This window comes from Ricinus communis, chromosome 7, assembly GCF_019578655.1.
Source record: "Ricinus communis isolate WT05 ecotype wild-type chromosome 7, ASM1957865v1, whole genome shotgun sequence".
Taxonomy (NCBI): domain Eukaryota; kingdom Viridiplantae; phylum Streptophyta; class Magnoliopsida; order Malpighiales; family Euphorbiaceae; genus Ricinus; species Ricinus communis.
This window is the reverse complement of record NC_063262.1, coordinates 4,083,377-4,105,758: the sequence shown is the minus strand read 5'-3', so window position 1 is coordinate 4,105,758 and position 22,382 is coordinate 4,083,377. Positions and strand designations below refer to the sequence as shown.

Here is a 22,382-nt window from a genome sequence, read left to right as displayed (position 1 = left end):
GTAGTTAAATTTCAAAATCAACAACCGACTTTATAAAAAAGAAAAATAGTATTGTTCTTGACTTGTATGGAATGAGATTTAAGGGTATGTAACCGTAAGTCTGGTCTCCAAAATATAAATTTGAAGTTCTTTCTCAAAAGGTTTCCAATTTTCTCCACTTAATTTACTTGTGAAAATAGAGGTTTCGGATTGAGATTCTCTTCTGATCACCAAGTAAGCTATCACAATAAGCTATCACTTCTATGGTGATGCAAGAAAATGGTTACCTCTTGCGCCTGCTGTATAATCTCCAGCTCATTGGCGGCTACCTCCGGCTGATGCTGTATAGCCTCCGGTCTGTTGGACCTCAAAATAAATTAAATAATGCCATAGGCCCAGGTGCTATAATGAGGGGGGTTAAAGTTTGTAAGGGGAAATTTGGGCTTTTTTGTTTTCGGGTTTCCTTAGAGCTTGTTTGTTAAAGGTAAAAATCTGGGCCATCAGGCCCATTTATGACAAGTAGGGAAACAGACAAGAAGTGGTCCTCCAAGAGTGGTCCAACAAAGAGAATTACGGTGTGGGTGTATTTTCTACTTGCACAACACTGTCGTCTCCTGTCAAAAGTGAATATATCAGCAAATCTGTACCACTGGCGTTCACATGCTTTCTATAGCTTACTCGCACAAAAGTTAGATATGGATATAGCATGCTTTTAGATTTCTTTCAATTCATTACGTTTCAGAAGTATTATTATAATATGAGATTATATTATGTTCTTCATTAAGTGTGAAATTTTAGAATTATAATATTTTTCTTTCTAAGAATTTCACGTTCTAGATATGTCATGGACTAGTTAGAAAATTGTATACTTGATTAATTAATTATATTAATTTTATTTTATATTATTAGAATCAAATTAATTACGAGTACAATGTGCATGCAGCGAATGTACCAAAGAGAACTAGTAAGTACAAAAACGAGCGTCTTGTTCACTATTTTTTTTTTTTTTTAAATACGTATATAACTGGGCTTCTAAACAAAATACTATCCTCCAATTTTGGGGGAAGAAAGGAATAACAGTTTAATATATATTTGAAGAATCCTGTCTTGATGCCCTGAAAGAATTTGTAGAAGTGCCTCCAAATTTGGAACTCGCAAGCCACCAAAAATGCAACCTTCAAGTTTGGCAAGGCACAATTAATTTACTATCACATGCATCAATTATTTGGATGATATGAATTTCTATTCTTTATCTATATACTCACTTATGATCTCTCCAGTTCTATAATTAAAACAATTAGATACAGAACACTATGGGATTAAGCCATTATATATAAATTTAAATAAGACCCAGATCATAAGATAAATAAATCATCTCAACGAAAAGTATAGTATGCTCTTAGCAATGATTGGGTAGATTAATTTGGCTGAAGTCACAAAAAACAAGAGTCTAAAATAAAGTGCATGAGAAAAGGTATTTTCTTTTTTCAATATAGCTCAACATTCGAAGCTAATGTCTTTATTCTTTTGGCTTCCATATGTTTTGGGCAAGTTCTCTTTTAATTAAACAAATATTTAGTAGCCAAGTGTGCTTATAATGCATAATTATTAAGAACACACACACTCACAAAAAAAATACAATAAATATTATTCCTTATCAATTTGGGTATCTTTAAGCACATGGTTACATTCCTTACTTTGATGCTTTGTTTTTATTTGTTACAGTTTTGCTTTGTTTTTTATGTTGTCTTAATGAATGAAAAACCAAAAGAGCATGGATGCCAGAGAATTCTCCTTCAGAAAAACTCCAAAACACTTTCTTCAAATATTTTCTTTTAGTTCTTGTGTCATTTAGTCCTTGTATATCTCAAGTTTAGGAATCCTCCTCAAAATTCTCAAGTTGTTATAAAAACTTCACTACCTTAACTTATATGCTTCTCCTTATATGCTTTTCTCGGATTCTTCTCATACTCTTTCTTTTGCTGCATGCATTCGTTTCGAAATCCTCGAACAATAAAAAGAAAAAGTTTTAATCCTTGGATAGATGATATTATAGGTACTGATTATGAAGAAAAAGTGACCCAGCTTTCTCTGCTAAGACTCCTTTTGTTGAAAAATAGTTAGCTAGCAACTATAAGTCAATCAAAGTGCCAACCCAATTTGTGTTTTAGCCCTTTATTTTCAGATAAATTCTTCTTTTTAACACTCAGATATAATTTCTAAATCTATAGGCCGATTATGAGATGCTCCATTAAATTTATCCACAGGAATAAATTAGTACTCGCGCATTATAAAAGAACAGAAAAGGGTTGTCTATTAAGATAACATAACACGCTGATAACTCCATTTAGAAACCTTTTGGCAAAGCTTCATGGAGATGGATAAATTAGCTAGGGTTTATGTCTCATCTCTCATGCCTAGAGACAGGTCGCATATATGGTCCTACAACAGCTTGGAAATCACATGAAGCATTTCAGTGTGCATGAAGTCATCAGAAGTAGGGTTGCTTAGCCAGGATGTGACAATTCAATCATTTACAAATAATATCAACACCCCTGCTCATGACAAAATTTATGTATAGCTTTTGATTCCTCGGACATTAATGAGAAACTTGTTTATTTAACGTTGATTTACTAGCACTTCTTTTTATTTTATTTACTGTTGGCAATTGTAAAATTATCACAAGTAATTTCTTGGTACTTTATATTTCATAATAATTATATTTCAATCTTGTGATAAATTGAAAAATTATTCAACTAATGTCCACAATATGATTATATATTATAATGAATTGCCTAATAATATATTTATATACTTATTACAGAGTTCTAAAGATCACTCCTGTAGCATTGAAAGAAAATCCTTGGTAGAATTAATGTGGAGAAAGAGAGGGTGTCCACTTTAATGTGGGTTGGCATGGTCGAGTGGTCTATTTAACAGTGGGGCAAGACGTGTTTTGGAGGAAGAACACACAGAAAACAAAAGATCCTATAGATATCACGTGTTAAGGTTCAGTGCGTGCAGCAAATTTCATTCTTTTATTCCCTAACTATGGAATAATATACTGTAAAGGAGCATGGAACTGTTCTTCATATGATTTTTACCTCTTTTATATATAAATATAACTATATATATATATATATATATATATATATATATATATATGTATCAAAATAGTCATATAAATATATTCATGCATACGCATATCTCTAAAACTGGTCCTAGATAAGATACGATCTGACCAAAAACAGAAGAGTGGCATATAGAGATGGAGAATGTTGGTTATATATTATCAAATGGAATTTCCTTTCTCCCATTCTTGGCTATCATTCAATCTTTGGATACAACATGGAAATCACACTATCAATATGATACAAGGCAACTAAGGCTGAGAGTAGGAGATTTTCCAAAAAAAATATACACACACATATGTATATATATATTCGGTCCATAATTTGTCAATAAAGAGAGAGTCAAACATCTTCCCAACATACTATATAAATTTATCTACATGGCATTAAATTATGCACAATTATGAATCATTTAAGTAAAATGATTCATATGAGCCAAAACAAAGCTAAAAAAGACGTGCTATACTATCTCATTTGGGGTTGGGAAAATGAAAGCAGATGTTTAGAAATATAGTTATGCATAGAGAATGCATAACCCGGGGTGTCTTTTGTGTGAATATATGTATTGTTTTTGTCTCATTTTTAAGGTTTATATATATTTTGCTACGTAGGAGTCTTAATATTTGTTGAAAGAAAAGCTTGAAGTATGAGGTAACCATTGATATAGAGAGTTTTTTTTATTTATTTATGAAAGAGATTGAACTATATAATAGAGGGTAGTCATTTTTTTATACGCATTATAAAGACTCAGAAAAAAAACTTAAACTCGACACCTCTAATTTCTAAAAATAAATTCTTGTTACTTTGAACTACACAATTAACCTCTTCAATATATATTATAAATTTAAAAGAGAGAGAAAGGGTAATAGAAAGAAATAAATATTTATATATTTATATATTTAAAAGAAGAGTGATAATTTAAAGACCGGTATTTCTTTTCTTTTTTTTATATATATTAAAAAAAATCTTATTCTAAATGCATTAAATTGCTGTTTGGAAGAAAAACATGTCTTAAAATTGGCAAATTGGCTCAAAAGTGCCTTAATCATTTGAACAATTATACCATCCCTTTTGTCTTATCAATGCATGCACAAATACAGAATTTCTTGGCTGCCAAATGAGTCAATTTAGGGGGACCCCCTCTTTTTCTTAATTCAAAATCAGTGATTAAATTTATTATATATTGATTAGATGGATAATTGCTTAGCAGTAAAATTTAAAATTTGCAAACACAGAAAAATAAAATACGAATATACACACATCAATTTAGACTCGTCCTATGCGCTATATATGAATTATTATTATATTACAATATATAATAATTTTGTTAAAGGCACTAATAAAATTAAGACTAGAAATGTATTATGTTAAATTTCTAAAATTAAATTCTATAAAATAAAATTTAAGAAATTCAAAAATTTAATAATACATCTTACCTTTCCAAATTAGACCACAAAGGATATGTAGTATCGATAAATTAAGTTGTACAATAAAGTGTAATACAATAAGAATAAGAGCAGTGAATAAAAATCTGAAAAAAAAAGAAAGAAAGAAAGTAAAAAAAATAAAAAAATGATTTGTTGATGATGGTTTTTATATAATATAATAAGTAGAGAGTGGCCCGTGTGTGAGCGAGTGAGCCGAAGGCTTAACTGCCCTTGTATATATATCATTACGTGACGAAATCCCAACTCCCATATATAGACAAGCTCGTGGCCGGCTACCGCACATGCCACCAAAAACCAACAGTGACCAGCCCACCCTCTTCTTCATTCTTTCCTGTCCTCTATATTACATTCATTTCTCTATCTCAGCTCTCTCTCTCTCTCTTGCTTTCTTGATTGTTATCATATACCTGAAGAGTGTGAAGGGAAAAAAGGGGCTAAGAAGAAAGAATTATTAGACCCTTTTTGTAGCAAAGAAAAAGGTTTTGTAGAATCACCGCTGATATGATTCTAAAACTGCAAAAAGTCTGATGTTGATGAAAGAAGAGTAGTCCAGTCTCTTTTGCGCATTTTTGACTTCAACTAAGTTTTTCTTTTTGGGGGACGAGAGAGTTTTGGTTAAATCCTGCTGATCAGTCCTTTTTGTTTAATTTCCTATCTCAATAAAATCCCTAGATAAAGTTGAACTGTCTATTTTACTTAGATTCAATACCAGAATTTCTTTCCTAGCCTAGCTTACTGTCTCTTGTTGTTTCCACATTTCCATCCCCACTATAATGATTCGTTTCCCAATGCTTATGTACCCAGTACTAGTCTGGTCTCTTTCTATCTTCCTGGTCTCTTCAGATTTCTGATTCCCCAATTTTATCTTTCCTTTTGCACCCCCCCCCCCCCCCCCCCCCCCCTCTTTTTCTTGATTTCGTACCCTTTTTCTTTTCTTTTACTCTCTATCCATTTTGTCTCTCTCTTTTTCTTTCTTTGTCTCTCTTTCTTTCTATCTTTGTTTGTCCATATGATGCAATTCACTGAAACCCCACCACAACCCTTGCACCAAATCACTCCATTCTCAAACTCCACTATGAACAAAAACCAAATTTATCAAAGGACTCGTCCCTGGCCTGGATTTCCAACATCAAAGGCCTTAGGTAATAACTTTGGTGATGCAAATTGCATGGAGCAACTTTTAGTTCATTGTGCAAATGCTATAGAAAGTAATGATGCGACTTTAGCCCAACAAATCCTTTGGGTTCTTAACAACATTGCACCTCCAGATGGTGACTCGAATCAACGATTAACATGCGCTTTCCTTAGAGCTCTCATTGCACGTGCTGCCAAGAGTGGTACTTGTAAACTACTTGCTGCTATGGCTAATGCTCACTGCACTCTTGCTATTGATGCTCATAAGTTCTCTGTCATTGAGCTTGCTAGCTTTGTCGACTTAACCCCTTGGCATCGCTTCGGTTTCACTGCAGCTAATGCTTCTATACTTGAAGCTATTGAAGGGTTTTCAGTTGTTCATATTGTGGATTTGAGCTTGACGCACTGCATGCAGATCCCTACTCTCATAGATGCTATTGCGAATCGCTTTGAGGTAACTCCGATGATAAAACTTACAGTTGCTGGTTGTACTGAAGATATACCACCTATGCTTGATCTTTCTTATGAAGAGTTAGGCTGTAAATTGATAAACTTCGCTAGGTCACGCAATGTAATAATGGAATTTAGAGTTGTTGATTCTAGTTATGCAGATGGATTCTCTTCTTTAATTGAGCAACTTCGAGTGCAAAACTTGGTGTACACAGATAGTGGTGAGGCACTTGTTATTAACTGTCATATGTTGCTTCATTACATACCTGAAGAAACCCTTTCTGGTATTCATAATACCACAAACTCATCAAATCCGTACTCCTTCGAGTCGTCTTCTTCTTCTTCGATGTCTTCTCTTCGAACTATGTTTCTTAAATCACTTAGGAGTTTAGACCCAACAATTGTTGTATTAGTAGATGAGGATGCAGATTTAACATCAAATAATTTGGTGTGTAGATTAAGATCAGCTTTCAACTACCTATGGATACCTTATGATACAGTCGACACATTTCTTCCAAGAGGAAGCAAGCAAAGACAATGGTATGAAGCTGATATATGTTGGAAGATTGAGAATGTGATAGCTCATGAAGGTCTGCAAAGAGTAGAGAGGCTTGAACCGAAGAGCAGATGGGTTCAAAGGATGAGGAATGCAAATTTCCGGAGCATTTCTTTTGGAGAAGAAGCAGTTTCTGAAGTTAAGACTATGCTTGGTGAACATGCAGCTGGTTGGGGATTAAAGAAGGAAGAAGATGATCTTGTACTTACTTGGAAAGGACATAATGTTGTATTTGCAACTGCTTGGATGCCTACCTAAAATTTCTTTTTTCCTTCTTTATTTAACATTTTATTTTTAACTTGATCTGTTCTTTTCCTTTTGTACTTTGCTTAGCCTATTAATTATTCTTCTTCGGTAATGAGTAGCTAATTAGTTGTGTTGATCAGAGTTTAATGATTATATTGTGAAAATAAATCTTCTATTTTGCCTTTTGCTCTTATTATCAAATTTATAAGGTTGTTTTATCTTTTTCAATTTCAGTAATGCATTTTGATGTTAACTTTAATTTTAATTCTGTTAAAAATTTATCTAAAGTTATTGAAATATCCGATGATAATTGAAAGAAAAAAAAAAAAAGAATGAATCAATATTAGAGTTTCTTACTCAATCCAATGGCATAGTTTCAGTAAATAATAAAACCAAATCAATATCATCTTTGTTTCATCTTTCAAACATATATATTAATTAGATTAATAAAATAATTAATTAATTAATTAATAAATTATAAAATTACACGTGAACTTAAAACTCATATATTAAAAATATATATCAAAAATAAAATTTTTGTTATACATGTCAACAAAAATAGAATACTTAATTGACCTATATTGTTATCATATCAAAATAGTATGGTCAATTACACCATCATTCACAGATGAAATCGTATAATTACATTAGAAAATATATATACAAGTAATAAAATTTGAAAATTGTTATATGTATGTGAACTCTAGAGTGTCGTAGTTACAGTGACTTTTTAAAATCATTATGTATTAATCGAATAAAAATTATAAAATTTAGATTAAATTTATATAAAATATTTTAATATGTAAATTTTTTATAGAATTACATACTAAAATATTTTTATATTAATTTCTCAAACAAAAAAGCTTTTATATAAATTAACTAGAATTTTATAATTTTTATTCAATAAATACATAAAGGTATTGAGGCACTCTAGATTTCAGTGATACGGTGATTTTTCAATATTTTTATGTAGTTATTGAATAAAAATTATAAAATTTAGATCAAATTTACATAAAATATTTTCTTATACAAATAATTGCAAGTTAACCAACTCCTTTACTTCTTGTAAGGAAATAGGATTAATGATACATCGTTAGATATGTTGAATCAAAATTCAATACTCAATTTGTGCTATAATTCCCTTTCTTTTGGTGCATTTCTATTTTGATATACTCATTTTTTTTCTTACTTTTAATTTTAATATGATTTTAATACAGTTACTACCTAACATGGGTTCTGAAAATAATTTTTTGTGATTTAAACTTACTTGAAACTCCTATCATATATGTGGAAGAAATTTAAGGCTTTTTCACTCGACCCTTTTTCTTTTCTTTGTGCAGAAGAACTTTGTCATTGACCTGGAATCTCGATAAAAACAATTACAAAATAATTCAAATATTACACATTGTTTAAATCCGTCTCGGAGAATTAATTTCTTACCTTAAAAAGTCACTGTAACTATGACACTCTAGAATATAAAAACAACCCTAACACTTACAGCTTGAATTATTAATCGTCATTGATACCACTGAATTTCATATTTATAAAGCATACTTTTGAACGAGCAAAAGTCAATAAAAAGAGGGTTTTGAAATTTCCGTATATTCACATATATCCAGAAAAATAATACTTTTTCTGTTATATATGCAATACTAAGCCTATCAATGAATGACATGTCAATGTCTCTAACTAACTCTAAAAATAAATATCTTACTTTAGTTAGCTATACTAATATAACAAGTTGTAACCTAAGGCTGTGAGACTGTGAACTAAGCTATTACAACTGTTACATCCACCACAACCCCCCCCCCCCCCCTCCGAAGTTGGAGCATGTAAATCAATCATGCCTAACTTGGATACAAGCTTAGTGAACTGAGGAACAACCAATGCTTTAGTAAAAAGATCAACAAGTTGTTCTGAGTAGAGATGTGTTGAGGAAGAACAAAACCAGTCTTGTATTGATCACGCCCTAAATGGCAATCAATCTCCATATGCTTTATTCGTTCATAAAAGACTGAATTTTTAATAATGTTTAGAGCAGCTTGATTGTCACACCAGAGAGAAATAAAAAGTGGAATGGAAAGCTGAAAGTCCTTCAAAATATAGGAACACCATTGAAATTCACAAACAGTTGATGCAAGGCTTCTATATTCTGCCTTTGCAGATTAACGAGAAACGATGGTTTGCTTCTTTATTTTCCATGAGATCAATGTTGAACCAAGTGTTACACAATAACCTGTAAGAGAGCATTGTGTATCTAAGCAAGCTGCCCAGTCAGCATCACAGTAAGCTTCAAGAGTAAAGGTGCCAGTGACAGGAAAAACAATCCTTTAGAAGGATTACCCTTTAGGTAATGAACAATATGAAGAGCACCTAACCAATGTTTTTCACAAGGAGCACTTACATATTAACTTAGTTGTTGAACACAATAAGTAATATCAAGTCTTGTAAAATTGAGATAAATAAGTCTACCAACAAGTTGTTTGTATTGATATGGATTGGAAAGCAATGGTCCAACTGTCTTTGAAAATTTAGTACCTTTTGGAATTGGTGTAGAAGAAGGTTTAGCCCCTAACAACCCAACATCCTTGATTAAATTCAAAGTGTATTTCCTTTGGTTCAAATATGTACCTTTTTTAGTCCTAGCTATTTCAATACCAAGGAAATATTTAGCAAAGGCCGAGTCCTTTATAGTAAAGGCTTGATCAAGGCACCTTTTAACTGTTATAATTTCCGTCTCATCACTACCAGTAACCAAACCATCATCAACATACACTATCAAAGCAAGAAATGTAGTAGATGATTATTTGATAACAAACAATGATCATGAAATGATTGATTGAAGCCAAACTGTTTTAACTTAGAGTAGAATTCTGAGTTCATTGCCTTGAGGCCTATTTAAAGCCATATAAAGATCTCTTAAGCCTACATACTTCACCCTTTGCATCCTTCAAATAACCATCTAGAGGACGTATATAAACTTCTTCATCAATAAAGCCATGTAAGAAAGCATTGTTGATGTCAAATTGGTGTGTGGACCATGATTTCATAGCTGCAACAGCCAAGAAGATTTTAACTATCACTATTTATGCTACAGGAGAAAAACTTTCAGATTAATCAACTCCCTCTTTCTAGTGATACCTTTTAGCCACTAACCTGGCTTTATATCTTTCTACATTTCCATCAAGATTTAATTTCACTTTATGTACCCATTTACAGCCTATGGGTTTTTTTCCTGCTGGCAAAGGTTGTAATTTCCATATTTGATTCTTTTCCAAAGCTTCTATTTTCTTTTGCATTACTACTACCCACTCTTGATGAATACAAGCCTGTTTATAAGAAGAGGGTTCTTGTACAATTGACACTTAACCTAAAAAGGTAATGTATTCACGGGAATAAATAGAATTAATAATGTAAGGGAATGTATGAGGTGTATATGAGGTTGGTTGTTTACATCCAGTAGACTGAAAAGTATAGCCAGTTATAGAACAATGAGTAACGAAATCTTTAAGCCAAGTAGGAATAGTTTTAGCTCGTGTACTGTATCTAGTAGGAACAAGAGTGGCTAAAGGTTCTGGAAAGGTTGGTGGTGAGGAAGAAGAGAAATCTGGTTCTGTTTGAGGTAAAGGTAATTGACCTGTGGAAACAGGTGAATTAAGATTTGATTGAGGGATTGGTGATATATAATGGAAGTATGTTAGGTGAAGGTAAAGGATCAGAACCATTGATATCATGAAAGCAAATAGGTAAGGAAGTAGAATTGGAACTAGTATTAATGTTTTGAAAAGGAAAGTGATTCTCATGAAAAACAACATCTCTCAATGTATAAACTTGATAGGTAACCAAGTCATACAATTTACATGCTTTATGTCCATGTTCAAAACCAATGAAAATGCATTTGGAGGCTCTTGACTCAAATTTATCTTTAAAGGCTTTAGTGTTTGTGGCAGAACATAGACAACTGAAACATCTAATAAACTTATAAGAAGGTTGTTTGTGATAGAGTAATTCAAAAGGGGTTTTCCAATGCAAAATGGGACTCAGTAATCTGTTTATGATATGGGTAGCCATTAGAAAGGCATGACCATCTGTTGGACACTAGGCTATTGAGCTTGAGCTCATGTCCATATAAGACAGACAAGAATAGACCACGGGATCGAGGCAGAGTTAGATGTCCAATAGAGGGAGTTAAAAAGAAAATTAAGGATAAGAGGAACTGAAAATGAAAAGATTTAAAATATACCAGTATATCTATGTGTTTGTACAATAATTAATATAATTTCGATTATAAAATTAAATTGATAACTATAATTTAATAATTTTTTTTATATTTAATGTTAATCTATAATATTTTTAAAAATAATAGTAAATTAACTATATTTAGATGTCCTTTTTAATTTTAAAATTTTAAAATTTTAAAATTTTATTAGTATAATTTTCAAAATATTTATTTATTAATTTCAGTATTATATAAAAATAAATAATTTAAATTTTTGAATTAATATTTTTTAATTTTCAAAATATTTATTTATTAATTTCAGTATTATATAAATTAATACTATTAATATAGTTGATAATACTATTTATTATTGAATATAATATCAAAAATATAATTTAAAATGTTATTTTATAGAATTAGAATTATTACCTAATTAGAAAACTAATATATTAATTTATATAATATTAAAATATAATTAATATATTATTTTTAGATTAGAATTAATATTATTATCTCATTAGGAGATTATTTATTAGTTAATAAAATATTAAAATATAATTAATATTCTATTTTTTAGAATTAAAGTCAATGTTTAATTAGAAATATCATTTATTAATTAATAAATTAATAGAAAGAACTACAAAATTACACATAAGCTTCAATCGCATGTGTCAAAAATAGTATACATGTCAAAATAAAAATTCTATATATCAAAAAATTAAACACCCATATCAAAAAGATTTAAGTCTCAAAATTAATATATATATATATATATATATATATAGATTAAAAGAATTTAAAAATCATGAAACTTAGAGGGCTAAACTGGAAACTAAAATAAAGAAATATAGGAAATGTTTTGAAAAGTTTAAGAAGTTATAAAGACACAATTTTCAAAATCTCAAGGGTTAGGAAATAAAAAAATAACTAAAGTTGCAATTAAGATTTATAAATCTTAAAGTTGCAAGTAAGTTTTTCCCCAATTATTATAAAAGGAAAATTCGTGCTTATTACTTATATATCATATTACTAATACATATTCATTAATTTTAAATAATAGAATATGATGTATTAAATACCAATATATAAAATACTCATAATTTATATCATTCACCTATTTGTTTTTTTATTCTTTTTCATAAAAATTATAAAAGTATCGACCTTCACCACTGTATAATAGAAAATATAAATGAAATGTTTTAAGTAAGATACATCACATTATGCTCTCACTCACTCGAGTAAGATGTATTTTGTTCGACATTCACGTTGTCACAAAAATTACAGATGATAGAGGGAGACTCCACACTCGTAATCTTTAAAAGAAAACCACCCATTATGCTCTAAGTACGGAAAAAGACATGTAATCAATATTTGAAGAAATAAAAAGATCCATTAATTCGGATTTTGAATCAAGTAAAAGATAATTATTTCATTGCCTTTTCTACTAGATAAAATGTTATCTAATTTAAATATAGAATTAGTTCATCTACCAAAGTTTTGCATAATTTTAACTGAAATAACAATTTAATTTTTTTTCTTGACAAGAACAATTTAACATTGATATACTATAAGAAATGCATAGTGATGCTAAGTGTAATGCTGAACACGAATTTGTCCAGGTCAATTATTTGAAAATTTTTAATATTGTATTTAAATCTGGTTCTTATAAAATTAAAATTACTAAAACTGTATAAAATTGAACTAGTTTTTTCAATTCAGTTTGATTCTATTAATTTTTAGTTATTTTGGGTGTGATATTATTTTGTATAATCCTTCAACTCAAGAGAGAATTGCTGAGATTATTTCAGATAAGATACTATTATATATAATTCTTTAGTCTAAGCGAGAATCACTGAAATACATGCAGAATTATAGACACCATAAAATATATGTAACAACTATTTATTCATAAAATAATTAGTTGGGTAATTAGTTGAAAATAATTTCTCAAAAAAAAGAAAAAAAACTGATAATGTTCCAATTATTCTATCAATTTGTTATATCTTTCTCTTCCCCAATAGATAGACAAGTGATAATTAAGGATAGTTACAACTGATAATGTTCTGCAGCCATAATTAAGTGTCTACAAACTGGCTATCAAAACAAATAAAATTATAAAATAAAGCTATCAAGGAGAGGGCCTTTGTTGCCAACAAATGGGCAGATAGAGCAAATTAGCATCCAGGAGGTCCTGCATTAAAGCCTTGGAACTCCTCAATCACAAAAGAAACACACCCCTGGCCGTTCACCGCATCAACAATAATACCTCTACCATCATCACACCTTCAATATCATCAATTGGATATCATTTTATGTTTTTTGTTCTTCATCTTTTATTACCTATGATTCTAAATTCACAAAAAAAAAAAAATTAAAAAATTAAAAATTAATCTTTTTCTACATTACGGACAAAAGCTTAATTAGTTGAGTATTTGTTCTAACACAGTAAAAAAGATTTTCCTACTATTAATATTTTGTCATAATAATCATTGATTTTAAGTAAATTTAATCAATATCTTCAAAATACTTAATGATACATTTAACTTTTAATCTAATTACACGAAATTAAGATGGATTATTAAGATAAATTACGAAAAATAATAACTTTTTCATACTTTTTATAAATTAAAATATTTTTTTATTTTTTAAAATACAAATAAATTATTTTATAAATACATGCATTATTTCACGTGAATTAAGAAAAATTAGCTAAATTAACAAAAAATAAATTTTCTTATAATTAAAATGTACAATATAAAAGAGGTTGACTTTATTTTTAAATAAAGTGATTTGTTTTGCCAATACTTATAGTTAGAAAATAAATATTTAATATTTAAAAAAATCGAATTTAAAGCCTCAACTTTCGTTATTAACTGGCCACCAAATTGAAATCGGATAGTATTATAAATAAAATAATCGTAGAATTACTTTTAAGATATTTAATTATTAATAAAGAAAATCTAAGAAAGGAAAAATAGTTACTAATAACCAATACATTGAACCCAACCAATGGAAATCCATCATCCATGTGACTTTATTAGAGAGTTGTAACCAAACTTTTTATTATTTTTCCTAACATAAAATTCTCTTTTTAAGTAATCTATGTAAACATCAAATCACAATTACAACAATAAAAGAGTTGTCCCTTATAAATCCTTTTTTCTTAATTAATTTTTTCCTATACATCATAATTGAAATACAATCTTAATTGAAATAAATCATAGTTAAATGTCTTTTTTCCACCAAAAAGAATAAATATATTCTTTACTGCAGATTAATAAATATTTACTAATTTTTAATAATTAAATAAAATATTATATTAATATTAAAATATAAAATAATCTTAAAAACATAATACATGTATTTAAAAATAGGTAAAAAATTAGACAATCACTTTAAGGGTCATTAATATAAAAGAAAAAAATTAATAATAATAATAATAAAGAAAGAACTAAAGTACTAAACAGCTTACATAGTTACACTTAAAACACTTGTCAAAACACACGTGCACATTGACTAAGATGACCTAGAAAGAAGGTTCGAAAAAGTTTTTTTATGTTCCTTTCCTTCCTTCGATCCTTACTAGCCCTAATCTCTTTCTGTCCAGAAAAAGCAGTGATCAATTACTTGAACGCAATAGTACATTGAAAGCCCAATCAGTATTCAATTCCTTTAGTTACTTCTGCAATTCAGGTTTGTTTTAATCTTCTTCTTTACTTCGTTTATCTTATATCTTTTTTCTTTCTTTAATGTCTCTGAATTGCTTTACTGGGTTTCTTCTTATTATTGTTCTCTTCTCGAGAAAATTTTGAATTCAATACTGGGACGAGATTGAAAATTTTAAAATTTTATTGTTTTTGTGTGTTTGTTTATATAAAACCAAAGTTGAGCTGTGAAAATTGTGTGTATCTTGGAAGGTTTGATTTGGTGCAATAATGATTGAATTGTAGGTCTAATGAGCATAATGAAGTTAATCATTAAGTTTAGAGATTAATTTCTATATGGGCTTGTTTGTTTTATTCCAGAAGTCACTTGCTCTTCTGGTTTTAGCTTATACTGTTGACTTTAGTTAGTGGAAGTGAATTGCTAAAAACTGATAGATTTAGGGCCTCAAGGTTCAAATTAAGTAAGTAGCTTGTGATCTGAATTCTTTGCTTTTGGAAATCGAGAATATTGATTTCTATATGGTTTTAATTAGCAAACTAGCTGTGTTGGTTTTTGTGTTATGATGGGTCTTTGTATGACTGGATTATTTTGTTTTTATAGTGGGAGTTCTGAAACTAAAATGCCAGCAGCTCGGCATTGTTCCCGGATAGACACATTAGAGATAAAATTGCAGATTGAGAGGAAGCTTGGGCATCTAAAAGCACAGAAGTACTTTGATCTCCTCACAAAGTTTTTGAGTCTTAAGATTAGCAAATGTGACTTTGATAGACTCTGCATTGGTACAATAGGAAAGGAAAATGTTCGTCTTCATAATCATCTCCTCAGATCAATTATAAAAAATGCGCATCTTTCTAAGATGCCTCCGCCAAAGGAGGCTAAAGCTGAAGATGCTTTAGGTGTGAAAACACCTAATGGCTATCAAAAAGGTTGTCTTCAGTCCTTATGTAAAGATTTTCTCCAATCCCCTCGTAAAGGGAGGTCAATTCTTAGTGAACGAAAATTTAGGGATCGCCCTAGTCCACTTCGCCCTCATGGAAAGAGTCATAATTTTGGATTTGATGATTCAATGCCAAAAAATCAAGAACAACAGAGTGCTACTGAGTTGCTTTCTTTGGGCAGCAGACCACCAGGCTCGGTTGAAGATGGAGAAGAAGTCGATCAGGCTGCTGGAAGCCCTAGCATTTATAGTAGGAGCCCTGTAAGAGCTCCTCTTGGAATCCCCTTTAACACTAAAGGAGCACGGAAAGTACTGTGTAATCCCTTGGCATCTTGTTATCATATGGATACATGTCATAATAGTGGTGAATTACCTGATACTAAACTTTTAAGAAAAAGATTGCAGCAGAAATTGGAGATGGAGGGAGTAAAAGTCTCAGTTGATTGTGCTAATTTATTAAATAGTGGCCTGGATGTTTTCTTGAAGAGATTGATAAAGCCGTGTATGGATTTAGCTGGTTCAAAATTTGGACAGAAACAGACAACGCAAGGACATGCTCGTGCCATACCTCGTTTGAGTGGGATGCAGCCTGTGGGATATTTACAAAAACCAAGTGGGTTCATTTCAGCATCTATGCTAGATTTTCGGCTAGCAATGGAACTAAACCCCCAGATACTTGGAGAGAACTGGTCAATGCAGCTTGAGAAGGTTCTCTTTCGTGCATCAGAAAATGAACTACAATATTAGTGCAAGACCCAGTGGAATGTAAAGGTTTAGGTTTTAAGGGTTTGTGAGTTAATACTGTTACAGGATCCACTCTAATGAGGATGTCCATCGCTGTCTATTGATAACTTTGAAGTACATAAATAGGAAAAGTCATGCAAAGTTTTGAATTAAGTTGATTAGATTGTATATAGGCCTTTGCCATTTGACTAATTATTTCTAGGGTGTGACATGATAGGGTATAAAATATTGACATGTAAGAATCGAGCTATCCCAAATTGGTAAGTTTTCTCCTTCAATTGATACTACAGATTGTTTGTTCAATTTCTTAACTTTGCAAATAAAGATTACATTTCCAGTTTTCTCAGGCCTATAGTTTGTTATGTCTTTGTCCGAGGAATTATAATAAACTTTGTAGTTTGAGAATTTACTATTTGGATTCTTTTTGTCTTTCCACTATCAGTCCTATATCTGCATCAGAATTTTATAGCAAAGGCATCCTCAGTTAACAAGTCGTAATGATTGACCTCCCATAAATTTAGGGATCATCCTAGTCCGCTTGCGACTATGAGAGAGTGCAAATCCAGGCATCTTTCTTTGTGTGTGAGACTGTCTGAGAGTTCATCATATCATTATCAATGTCCCAATGAATGTATGCCACACACACTGGAGTTTATGATACTAGTGATGCAAAACAGTTTAGATCCTTAAAAATCAATCCGTTTTATTTTACGTGTGTTGGGATTAACAGTGACATACTTCCAAGCTTCATCTCTTCTGCTTCAATGTCCGAAGTGCCAGTCCTCTCTTTCTCTCTCTCTCTCTCTCTCTCTCTCTCTCTCTCTCTCTCTCTCTCTCTCTCTTTTCCTGATGAAATGTCAGTACCTCAAAGTAGAGAAAATTTAAGAGAAACTCATAATGACATTTGATGACCTTAACATCCATCCTTGTGGTGGCAAGTTGTTTTGAAGTCTGTGAATGTTGATCCTTATTTGCTAGTACATAGTTCTGCTAAAGTCTTCCTTTTTTTTTCAAGATCTGCAAAGGTTGATATATATCCTGGGAGTTTGAATTTTTTCACTTAGGAGATTCAGTTTCATGAGATTTCTATTGAAAACTACAAAAACTCAGTGGTGTTTCCCTCTTTTCTTATAGACTGAAAGTTCCTCCCCCCTGTTATCTTGCTTTGTGACTCAATAGGAAAATACTTTGGCTGCCTATCACTGTTGTTGGATGTACGCTGATCTTCAAAGGTATGCGCAATTCATGGATATTGTCATTGTCTTTGCTGAGGATTATTTTTTTTTTGGCTATCTTCTTGAGGTCCTTTAGTCCTGAAATTTGTTGTCAAATGATGATGATTCTTGAGGTGTTGTTACGGGAACTAAATCTTCTTGATATACCTCCTTTAGTCCTGAAATTTGTTGTCAAAATGATGATGATTCTTGAGGTGTTGTTACGGGAACTATGTTTTGAATGAGGTGCACATCTCAAATGCTGCCCTGGGCTCCGGCATATGCTTGCTCTATGTTTTAGTTTGTCCCTTATCTGCTGCAAGATAAATGGGTAGTTGAAGGGCTCAAAACAGTATGCTACATATGGCTTCTAGCTCATCTGAACTTCATAAACCATCCTTTTATTCTGTGTTAGATCACTAACTGAAATTAGTGAAATAGGAAAATTAGTAGATCTGGGATGCATTTGCAAGGAGCTCAGTTGCACCTTTTTCATCCAATTCTGCAGAGGAAAAATCAGTTATATCCACTCTGGAGGCACAATAAGGTATGATTAGTAATGTATCCATACATGTCTCATTAGTTTCTACTGTTGGCAGGCATTATAATTGGAGCATGAGCCATGGGAGTGTATTGATCTGCCAATAGATCAGTACTCTGTGGCAAATGAACTTTGTGTTAAACATTTGCTCAAATATACGATCCACAGCTAATTCTACCTAGTTTTCTAGGAACAGTTTAATGTATGAATTAGTCCAAGAAATTTCTTACCTCCTAGTTCTAGATGAGGTTTAAATGAGCATCTTAAGAAATAGTGTTGCTTCTGCTTTTTTAATATTAATTTTATTTCGCACATCCTGAGTAATTTAATTTATCATAATTTTTCTGGTGTACTGTTGTGCTTGTAAATTGCTATTCGTATGCCAATTGTTTTTATCATTCTATATTCTATGAAATGACTATGACCGACATGGAGACAACAATCAAATTTTAGGTTTTCTTTTTTGGAACTTTTCAGGTTGCTTTTAAGATCTATGTTCCTAGGACATGATATGCCAAGAAAACAAACAAGATTTTGCTTCTTTAGGTGATTTTCTTCAGATTTTAATATCTTTCTCATTGTCATTCTTACTCAATACCAGATAAAATTAAATTTCAAATATGCAAAACATGCAACAGGTTATGCTTTAAATTCAATGGAGAAACATGTTAGTGGCAGTGGCAAATCCCTTGTAATCGAACTTGAACAGCAGTGCAGCTGCTACGTCTGTCTGTCTGTTGAGCCATGACATAACAAACAGACAAGGTTTCTCTGCTATATGATTACAAGTTTCTGTAGATAACATCATTTAGACTGGTCTACGGTGCATTCCATGGACAACTTGAAATTAATGATTGCGGGCCTGACTTTTGATAAGCAAATGTCATGTTCCAAAGTAGTTAATACATGCCTGGGAGGAAAGAAAAAAGTGTTATATATATATATATATATATATATATATATATATATATATATATATATCTCAGAAGTCTGATAAATTTGTCTGCTAAACATAACTGCCAATGATTACATTAAAATTGAAGAACTGAATGCTGCATGGTACCATCAAGTATATGTTGACACTTTGGAGCAGGAAACGGACATAATCACTCAGAAAGCGTAGTCATGCTCCTTCCCAGAGGTTCCGAGTCATTTTCATTGCCTAACAAACTTTGTCCTGTGACTTCAGGAATATTTGAAGTGCAGCAACAACTTGCTCAGTTTCACATTTCTCGGATGCCCTCAGATTAAAGCTATATAATCTTTTGTAGATTATGGAGAAATTTTCTTAATCATTCTAGCTGTCTCTTGTTTTATAGTGGTTAGTGGTTGCAAATATTCTGAAGTGACTGATTACTGTATATTGCAGATAAGCTTGCCAACAACACTTCTGATGTAGACTGCCAATAAAATTTACCCACAGAGACGGACAGTTGCTTCTCTTGTTTGCTAATGTATGGCTGCAAATGGGAATAATTCATATTACACAGTTCCTTTGTATCATGTGCCTCTTTCAACTACTGTTTTTTTTTTTTCCATTATTATATAAGAAAGAACAAACTGCACCAAAATTCAAAGTCAATTTGCAACATTCTTCACTGAAATCCAAAACAATCACATCATTTATTCCCCACCATTTTTTTCCCCTCCTTGGAAACTTATTAAAATTAAAAACCCTTAATTACATTTGAAATCTCCATCCCTCTGATGTGTACGAGTGAACAAAAACTGAAGCCTTTAAATTATCCCAAACTTTCATGTTAATTTAATACCCCACAATCTGTGCGGATATTTCCGTTTCTACCCGTCTTGACTCCGACCCGTCCCAGCTTCGTCATCGCCGCAACAAAGGCTTGTTGAAAGGCTGGGGAATTACTGGCCCATGCATTAACAGTCGGCCTGGACCTTGCATCGGTGAAGAGAATCTGGTCTGAGGTGAAGAGGCCCATTCCTTGCTGGAGATTCTTGTAGTAGGCGTTGTCAAATGTCTGGGGTGTTTTGGGGTCCATGTTGATGGCTATCCTGGGGTCCACATTCTTCGGGCACATTTGCTGTAGCTGAGTGGCGTAGGCCTTGTTCAGTGTAGGATCCACTGGGTTTTGACGGCTGAAATTGTATATCCTGTTGGCGAACTTGCCGCAGTGAGAGAATCCAAGGGTGTGGGCGGCTGCGGAAATTTGAATAAGATATAAAACTCTATGATCCGATGGTTCTTCATTGACCATGACAGTAAATGCGCATGTATTATGATGCAGCTTTAGCAACACTGATTGATTACTTGTACTTCCAGAAAGAATTTCTTTTTTTATCAATTCACAAGTAATTTAAAATATATAATACCAGTAACTCTAGTAATCGTAATTTAATAATACACAATTAAAGAATTTTCATTTAATATAATTGATTAATCAAAATAACTGGATGATAAAGATTTATAGAAATTTTTAGCTATTAATAATCTCTTTAAGAATAAACTTTAAAGTATATAGATATGTGGGACCCATGAAAATGATGAAATCCCATCATGAGAATCCACATAAGGAAGACATATCGTAGACAATAGACTTCTCATCTTATAATTGTAATGTGTGTCGCACAATCATCTAATTTCATATAAGATTGGTCATCATGGTCCAATTATTTTAAATTTGAACTTTGTCAAATAAAATCATCCCACGATCTGTCAATTAATTAATTAATCTACATGATTATGCAATGTTGACTTTTTTGGTACGTTAAAACTGCATAATACAAATAAGAATAATTTTATACAACGTACCTGAAAGAGCAATCATGTCAGTTTGGGATAGCCCATTAGCAGCAAACAAAGAATTAAGCTGATTCAAATTAAAAGTTGGCTGAGGCAGTTTGCCATTAACACTAGCAGCGGTTGAGCTTAGACCATCCAATCTTCCCAATTCAACAGCATATGAAGGCCCACCAGACTGCCATCATTCATATTTCATATTAAATCCACACCCTTAAGATTAACAACTCTTGATTAATTACATCATCTCTATTGATTAGCATATAGACTAAAAGCCTAAAGAATCTTATGAGAGAAGACTGCTTACCAGGGCAACCACATCTCTTGTTGCCATGGCTAATATATCTGCACATGAAACTTTATTTCTGCAGCTGGGGACTGCGTCCACGGCGGCTTTAGCCTTGATTACGGTGTCAAATCCATCTCCGGCCAGTGATAAATTATCAGGATGGTCTTTCTCTGCTTTGTTGTTTGGAGTGGAAGCAACTACGACTGAGGCATCACATCCCTATATATATATAAGCACATTAACCAAAATTCGTGAACTTATATATTTAGCTAAAATGGTGTAACGGGTATATGCTAATTTATCAAAAGAGAGAAGATTAATTACCTGGACAAAGCAATCGTGGAAGAAGAGACGGAGGGTTGCAGGAACAGTGACGAAAGTCTGTTGGAATTTCTTCTGAACTGTACTTCTAACTATACTTTCTACATTTGGGCAAATATTGGCATAATAGTTCTGTCTCAATTGCTGAGCTGATACTGTATTAGAGAAGAGAAAGAAACTGAGGGAAAGTGAAAATACAAGAATCACATCAAATCGAAGACAACCCATATTCATGAAAAGAAACTGATTGTCAAATCTAAGAAAAAGAAGCTTGTACAAGTTAGCTATATAATAGAAGCATACAAGATTAACTGGCTAGTGAATTATTGATGAGTGAGCGCATATTTATATATAAAGGGAGGTGGCTGTCCATGGTACATGATTATATATATGTAAATAGAGATATAAGCCAGTTGGATTTTTTAGAATCTTTTATTTTTTGGACAGCCAAGAAAGTGCATTTTACTGTAAAAAGTCGAGGTTGAGATTGAAAAAGGCATTGATGATATGGCCGCCTTTGTTTTCTTGCATAACTACTACGTACCCCTTGTATACCTCTCTGTGTCTAAATCTCTAAATGTTTTGAGACTAATTTGGGGTCGATTTCTAGAACTATAGATGATAATTTTTCAATTGTCAAGAAAACAACGTGGTCCAAGTAAAGAGAGAACGCCTAAAGAAAGGATGGATATGATATGACTAGAACGTAGCATGCACGTTAAGGCTGCTTCCTGTAAGCT

General features: G+C 31.7%; 3 protein-coding genes across 3 annotated transcripts; 2 read left to right on the top strand and 1 right to left on the bottom strand.

Moving 5' to 3' along the window:
• The first annotated feature begins 5,448 nt into the window (after positions 1–5,448).
• LOC8283347 (scarecrow-like protein 32) lies at positions 5,449–7,126 on the top strand. Its single transcript, XM_002525208.4, has one exon. The coding sequence runs from the start codon at positions 5,568–5,570 to the stop codon at positions 6,954–6,956; it is 1,389 nt and encodes a 462-aa protein (XP_002525254.3). The 5' UTR covers positions 5,449–5,567; the 3' UTR covers positions 6,957–7,126.
• A 7,373-nt stretch (positions 7,127–14,499) lies between these two features.
• On the top strand, positions 14,500–16,813 carry LOC8283346. Its single transcript, XM_002525207.3, has 2 exons — positions 14,500–14,856; positions 15,430–16,813. Exon 2 carries the CDS (start codon positions 15,449–15,451, stop codon positions 16,511–16,513), a length of 1,065 nt encoding a protein of 354 aa, XP_002525253.1. The 5' UTR covers positions 14,500–14,856; positions 15,430–15,448; the 3' UTR covers positions 16,514–16,813.
• A 3,023-nt stretch (positions 16,814–19,836) lies between these two features.
• LOC8283399 (peroxidase 73) lies at positions 19,837–21,985 on the bottom strand. Its single transcript, XM_002525206.4, has 4 exons — positions 21,646–21,985; positions 21,340–21,540; positions 21,045–21,210; positions 19,837–20,432 (listed from the first exon to the last, which is right to left on the bottom strand). Exons 1-4 carry the CDS (start codon positions 21,874–21,876, stop codon positions 20,026–20,028), a joined length of 1,005 nt encoding a protein of 334 aa, XP_002525252.2. The 5' UTR covers positions 21,877–21,985; the 3' UTR covers positions 19,837–20,025.
• Positions 21,986–22,382: the final 397 nt, after the last annotated feature.

Excerpts from the sequence above, each read along its gene's own strand:
- LOC8283399 (XM_002525206.4), bottom strand. The coding sequence starts at position 21,876 with ATGAATATGGGTTGTCTTCGATTTGATGTGATTCTTGTATTTTCACTT. Across the intron at positions 21,211-21,339 it reads CAAGAGATGTGGTTGCCCTG|TCTGGTGGGCCTTCATATGC; the intron begins GTAAGCAGTCTT and ends GAATGATGGCAG. Across the intron at positions 20,433-21,044 it reads TGACATGATTGCTCTTTCAG|CCGCCCACACCCTTGGATTC; the intron begins GTACGTTGTATA and ends AAATTTCCGCAG.
- LOC8283346 (XM_002525207.3), top strand. The coding sequence starts at position 15,449 with ATGCCAGCAGCTCGGCATTGTTCCCGGATAGACACATTAGAGATAAAA.
- LOC8283347 (XM_002525208.4), top strand. The coding sequence starts at position 5,568 with ATGATGCAATTCACTGAAACCCCACCACAACCCTTGCACCAAATCACT.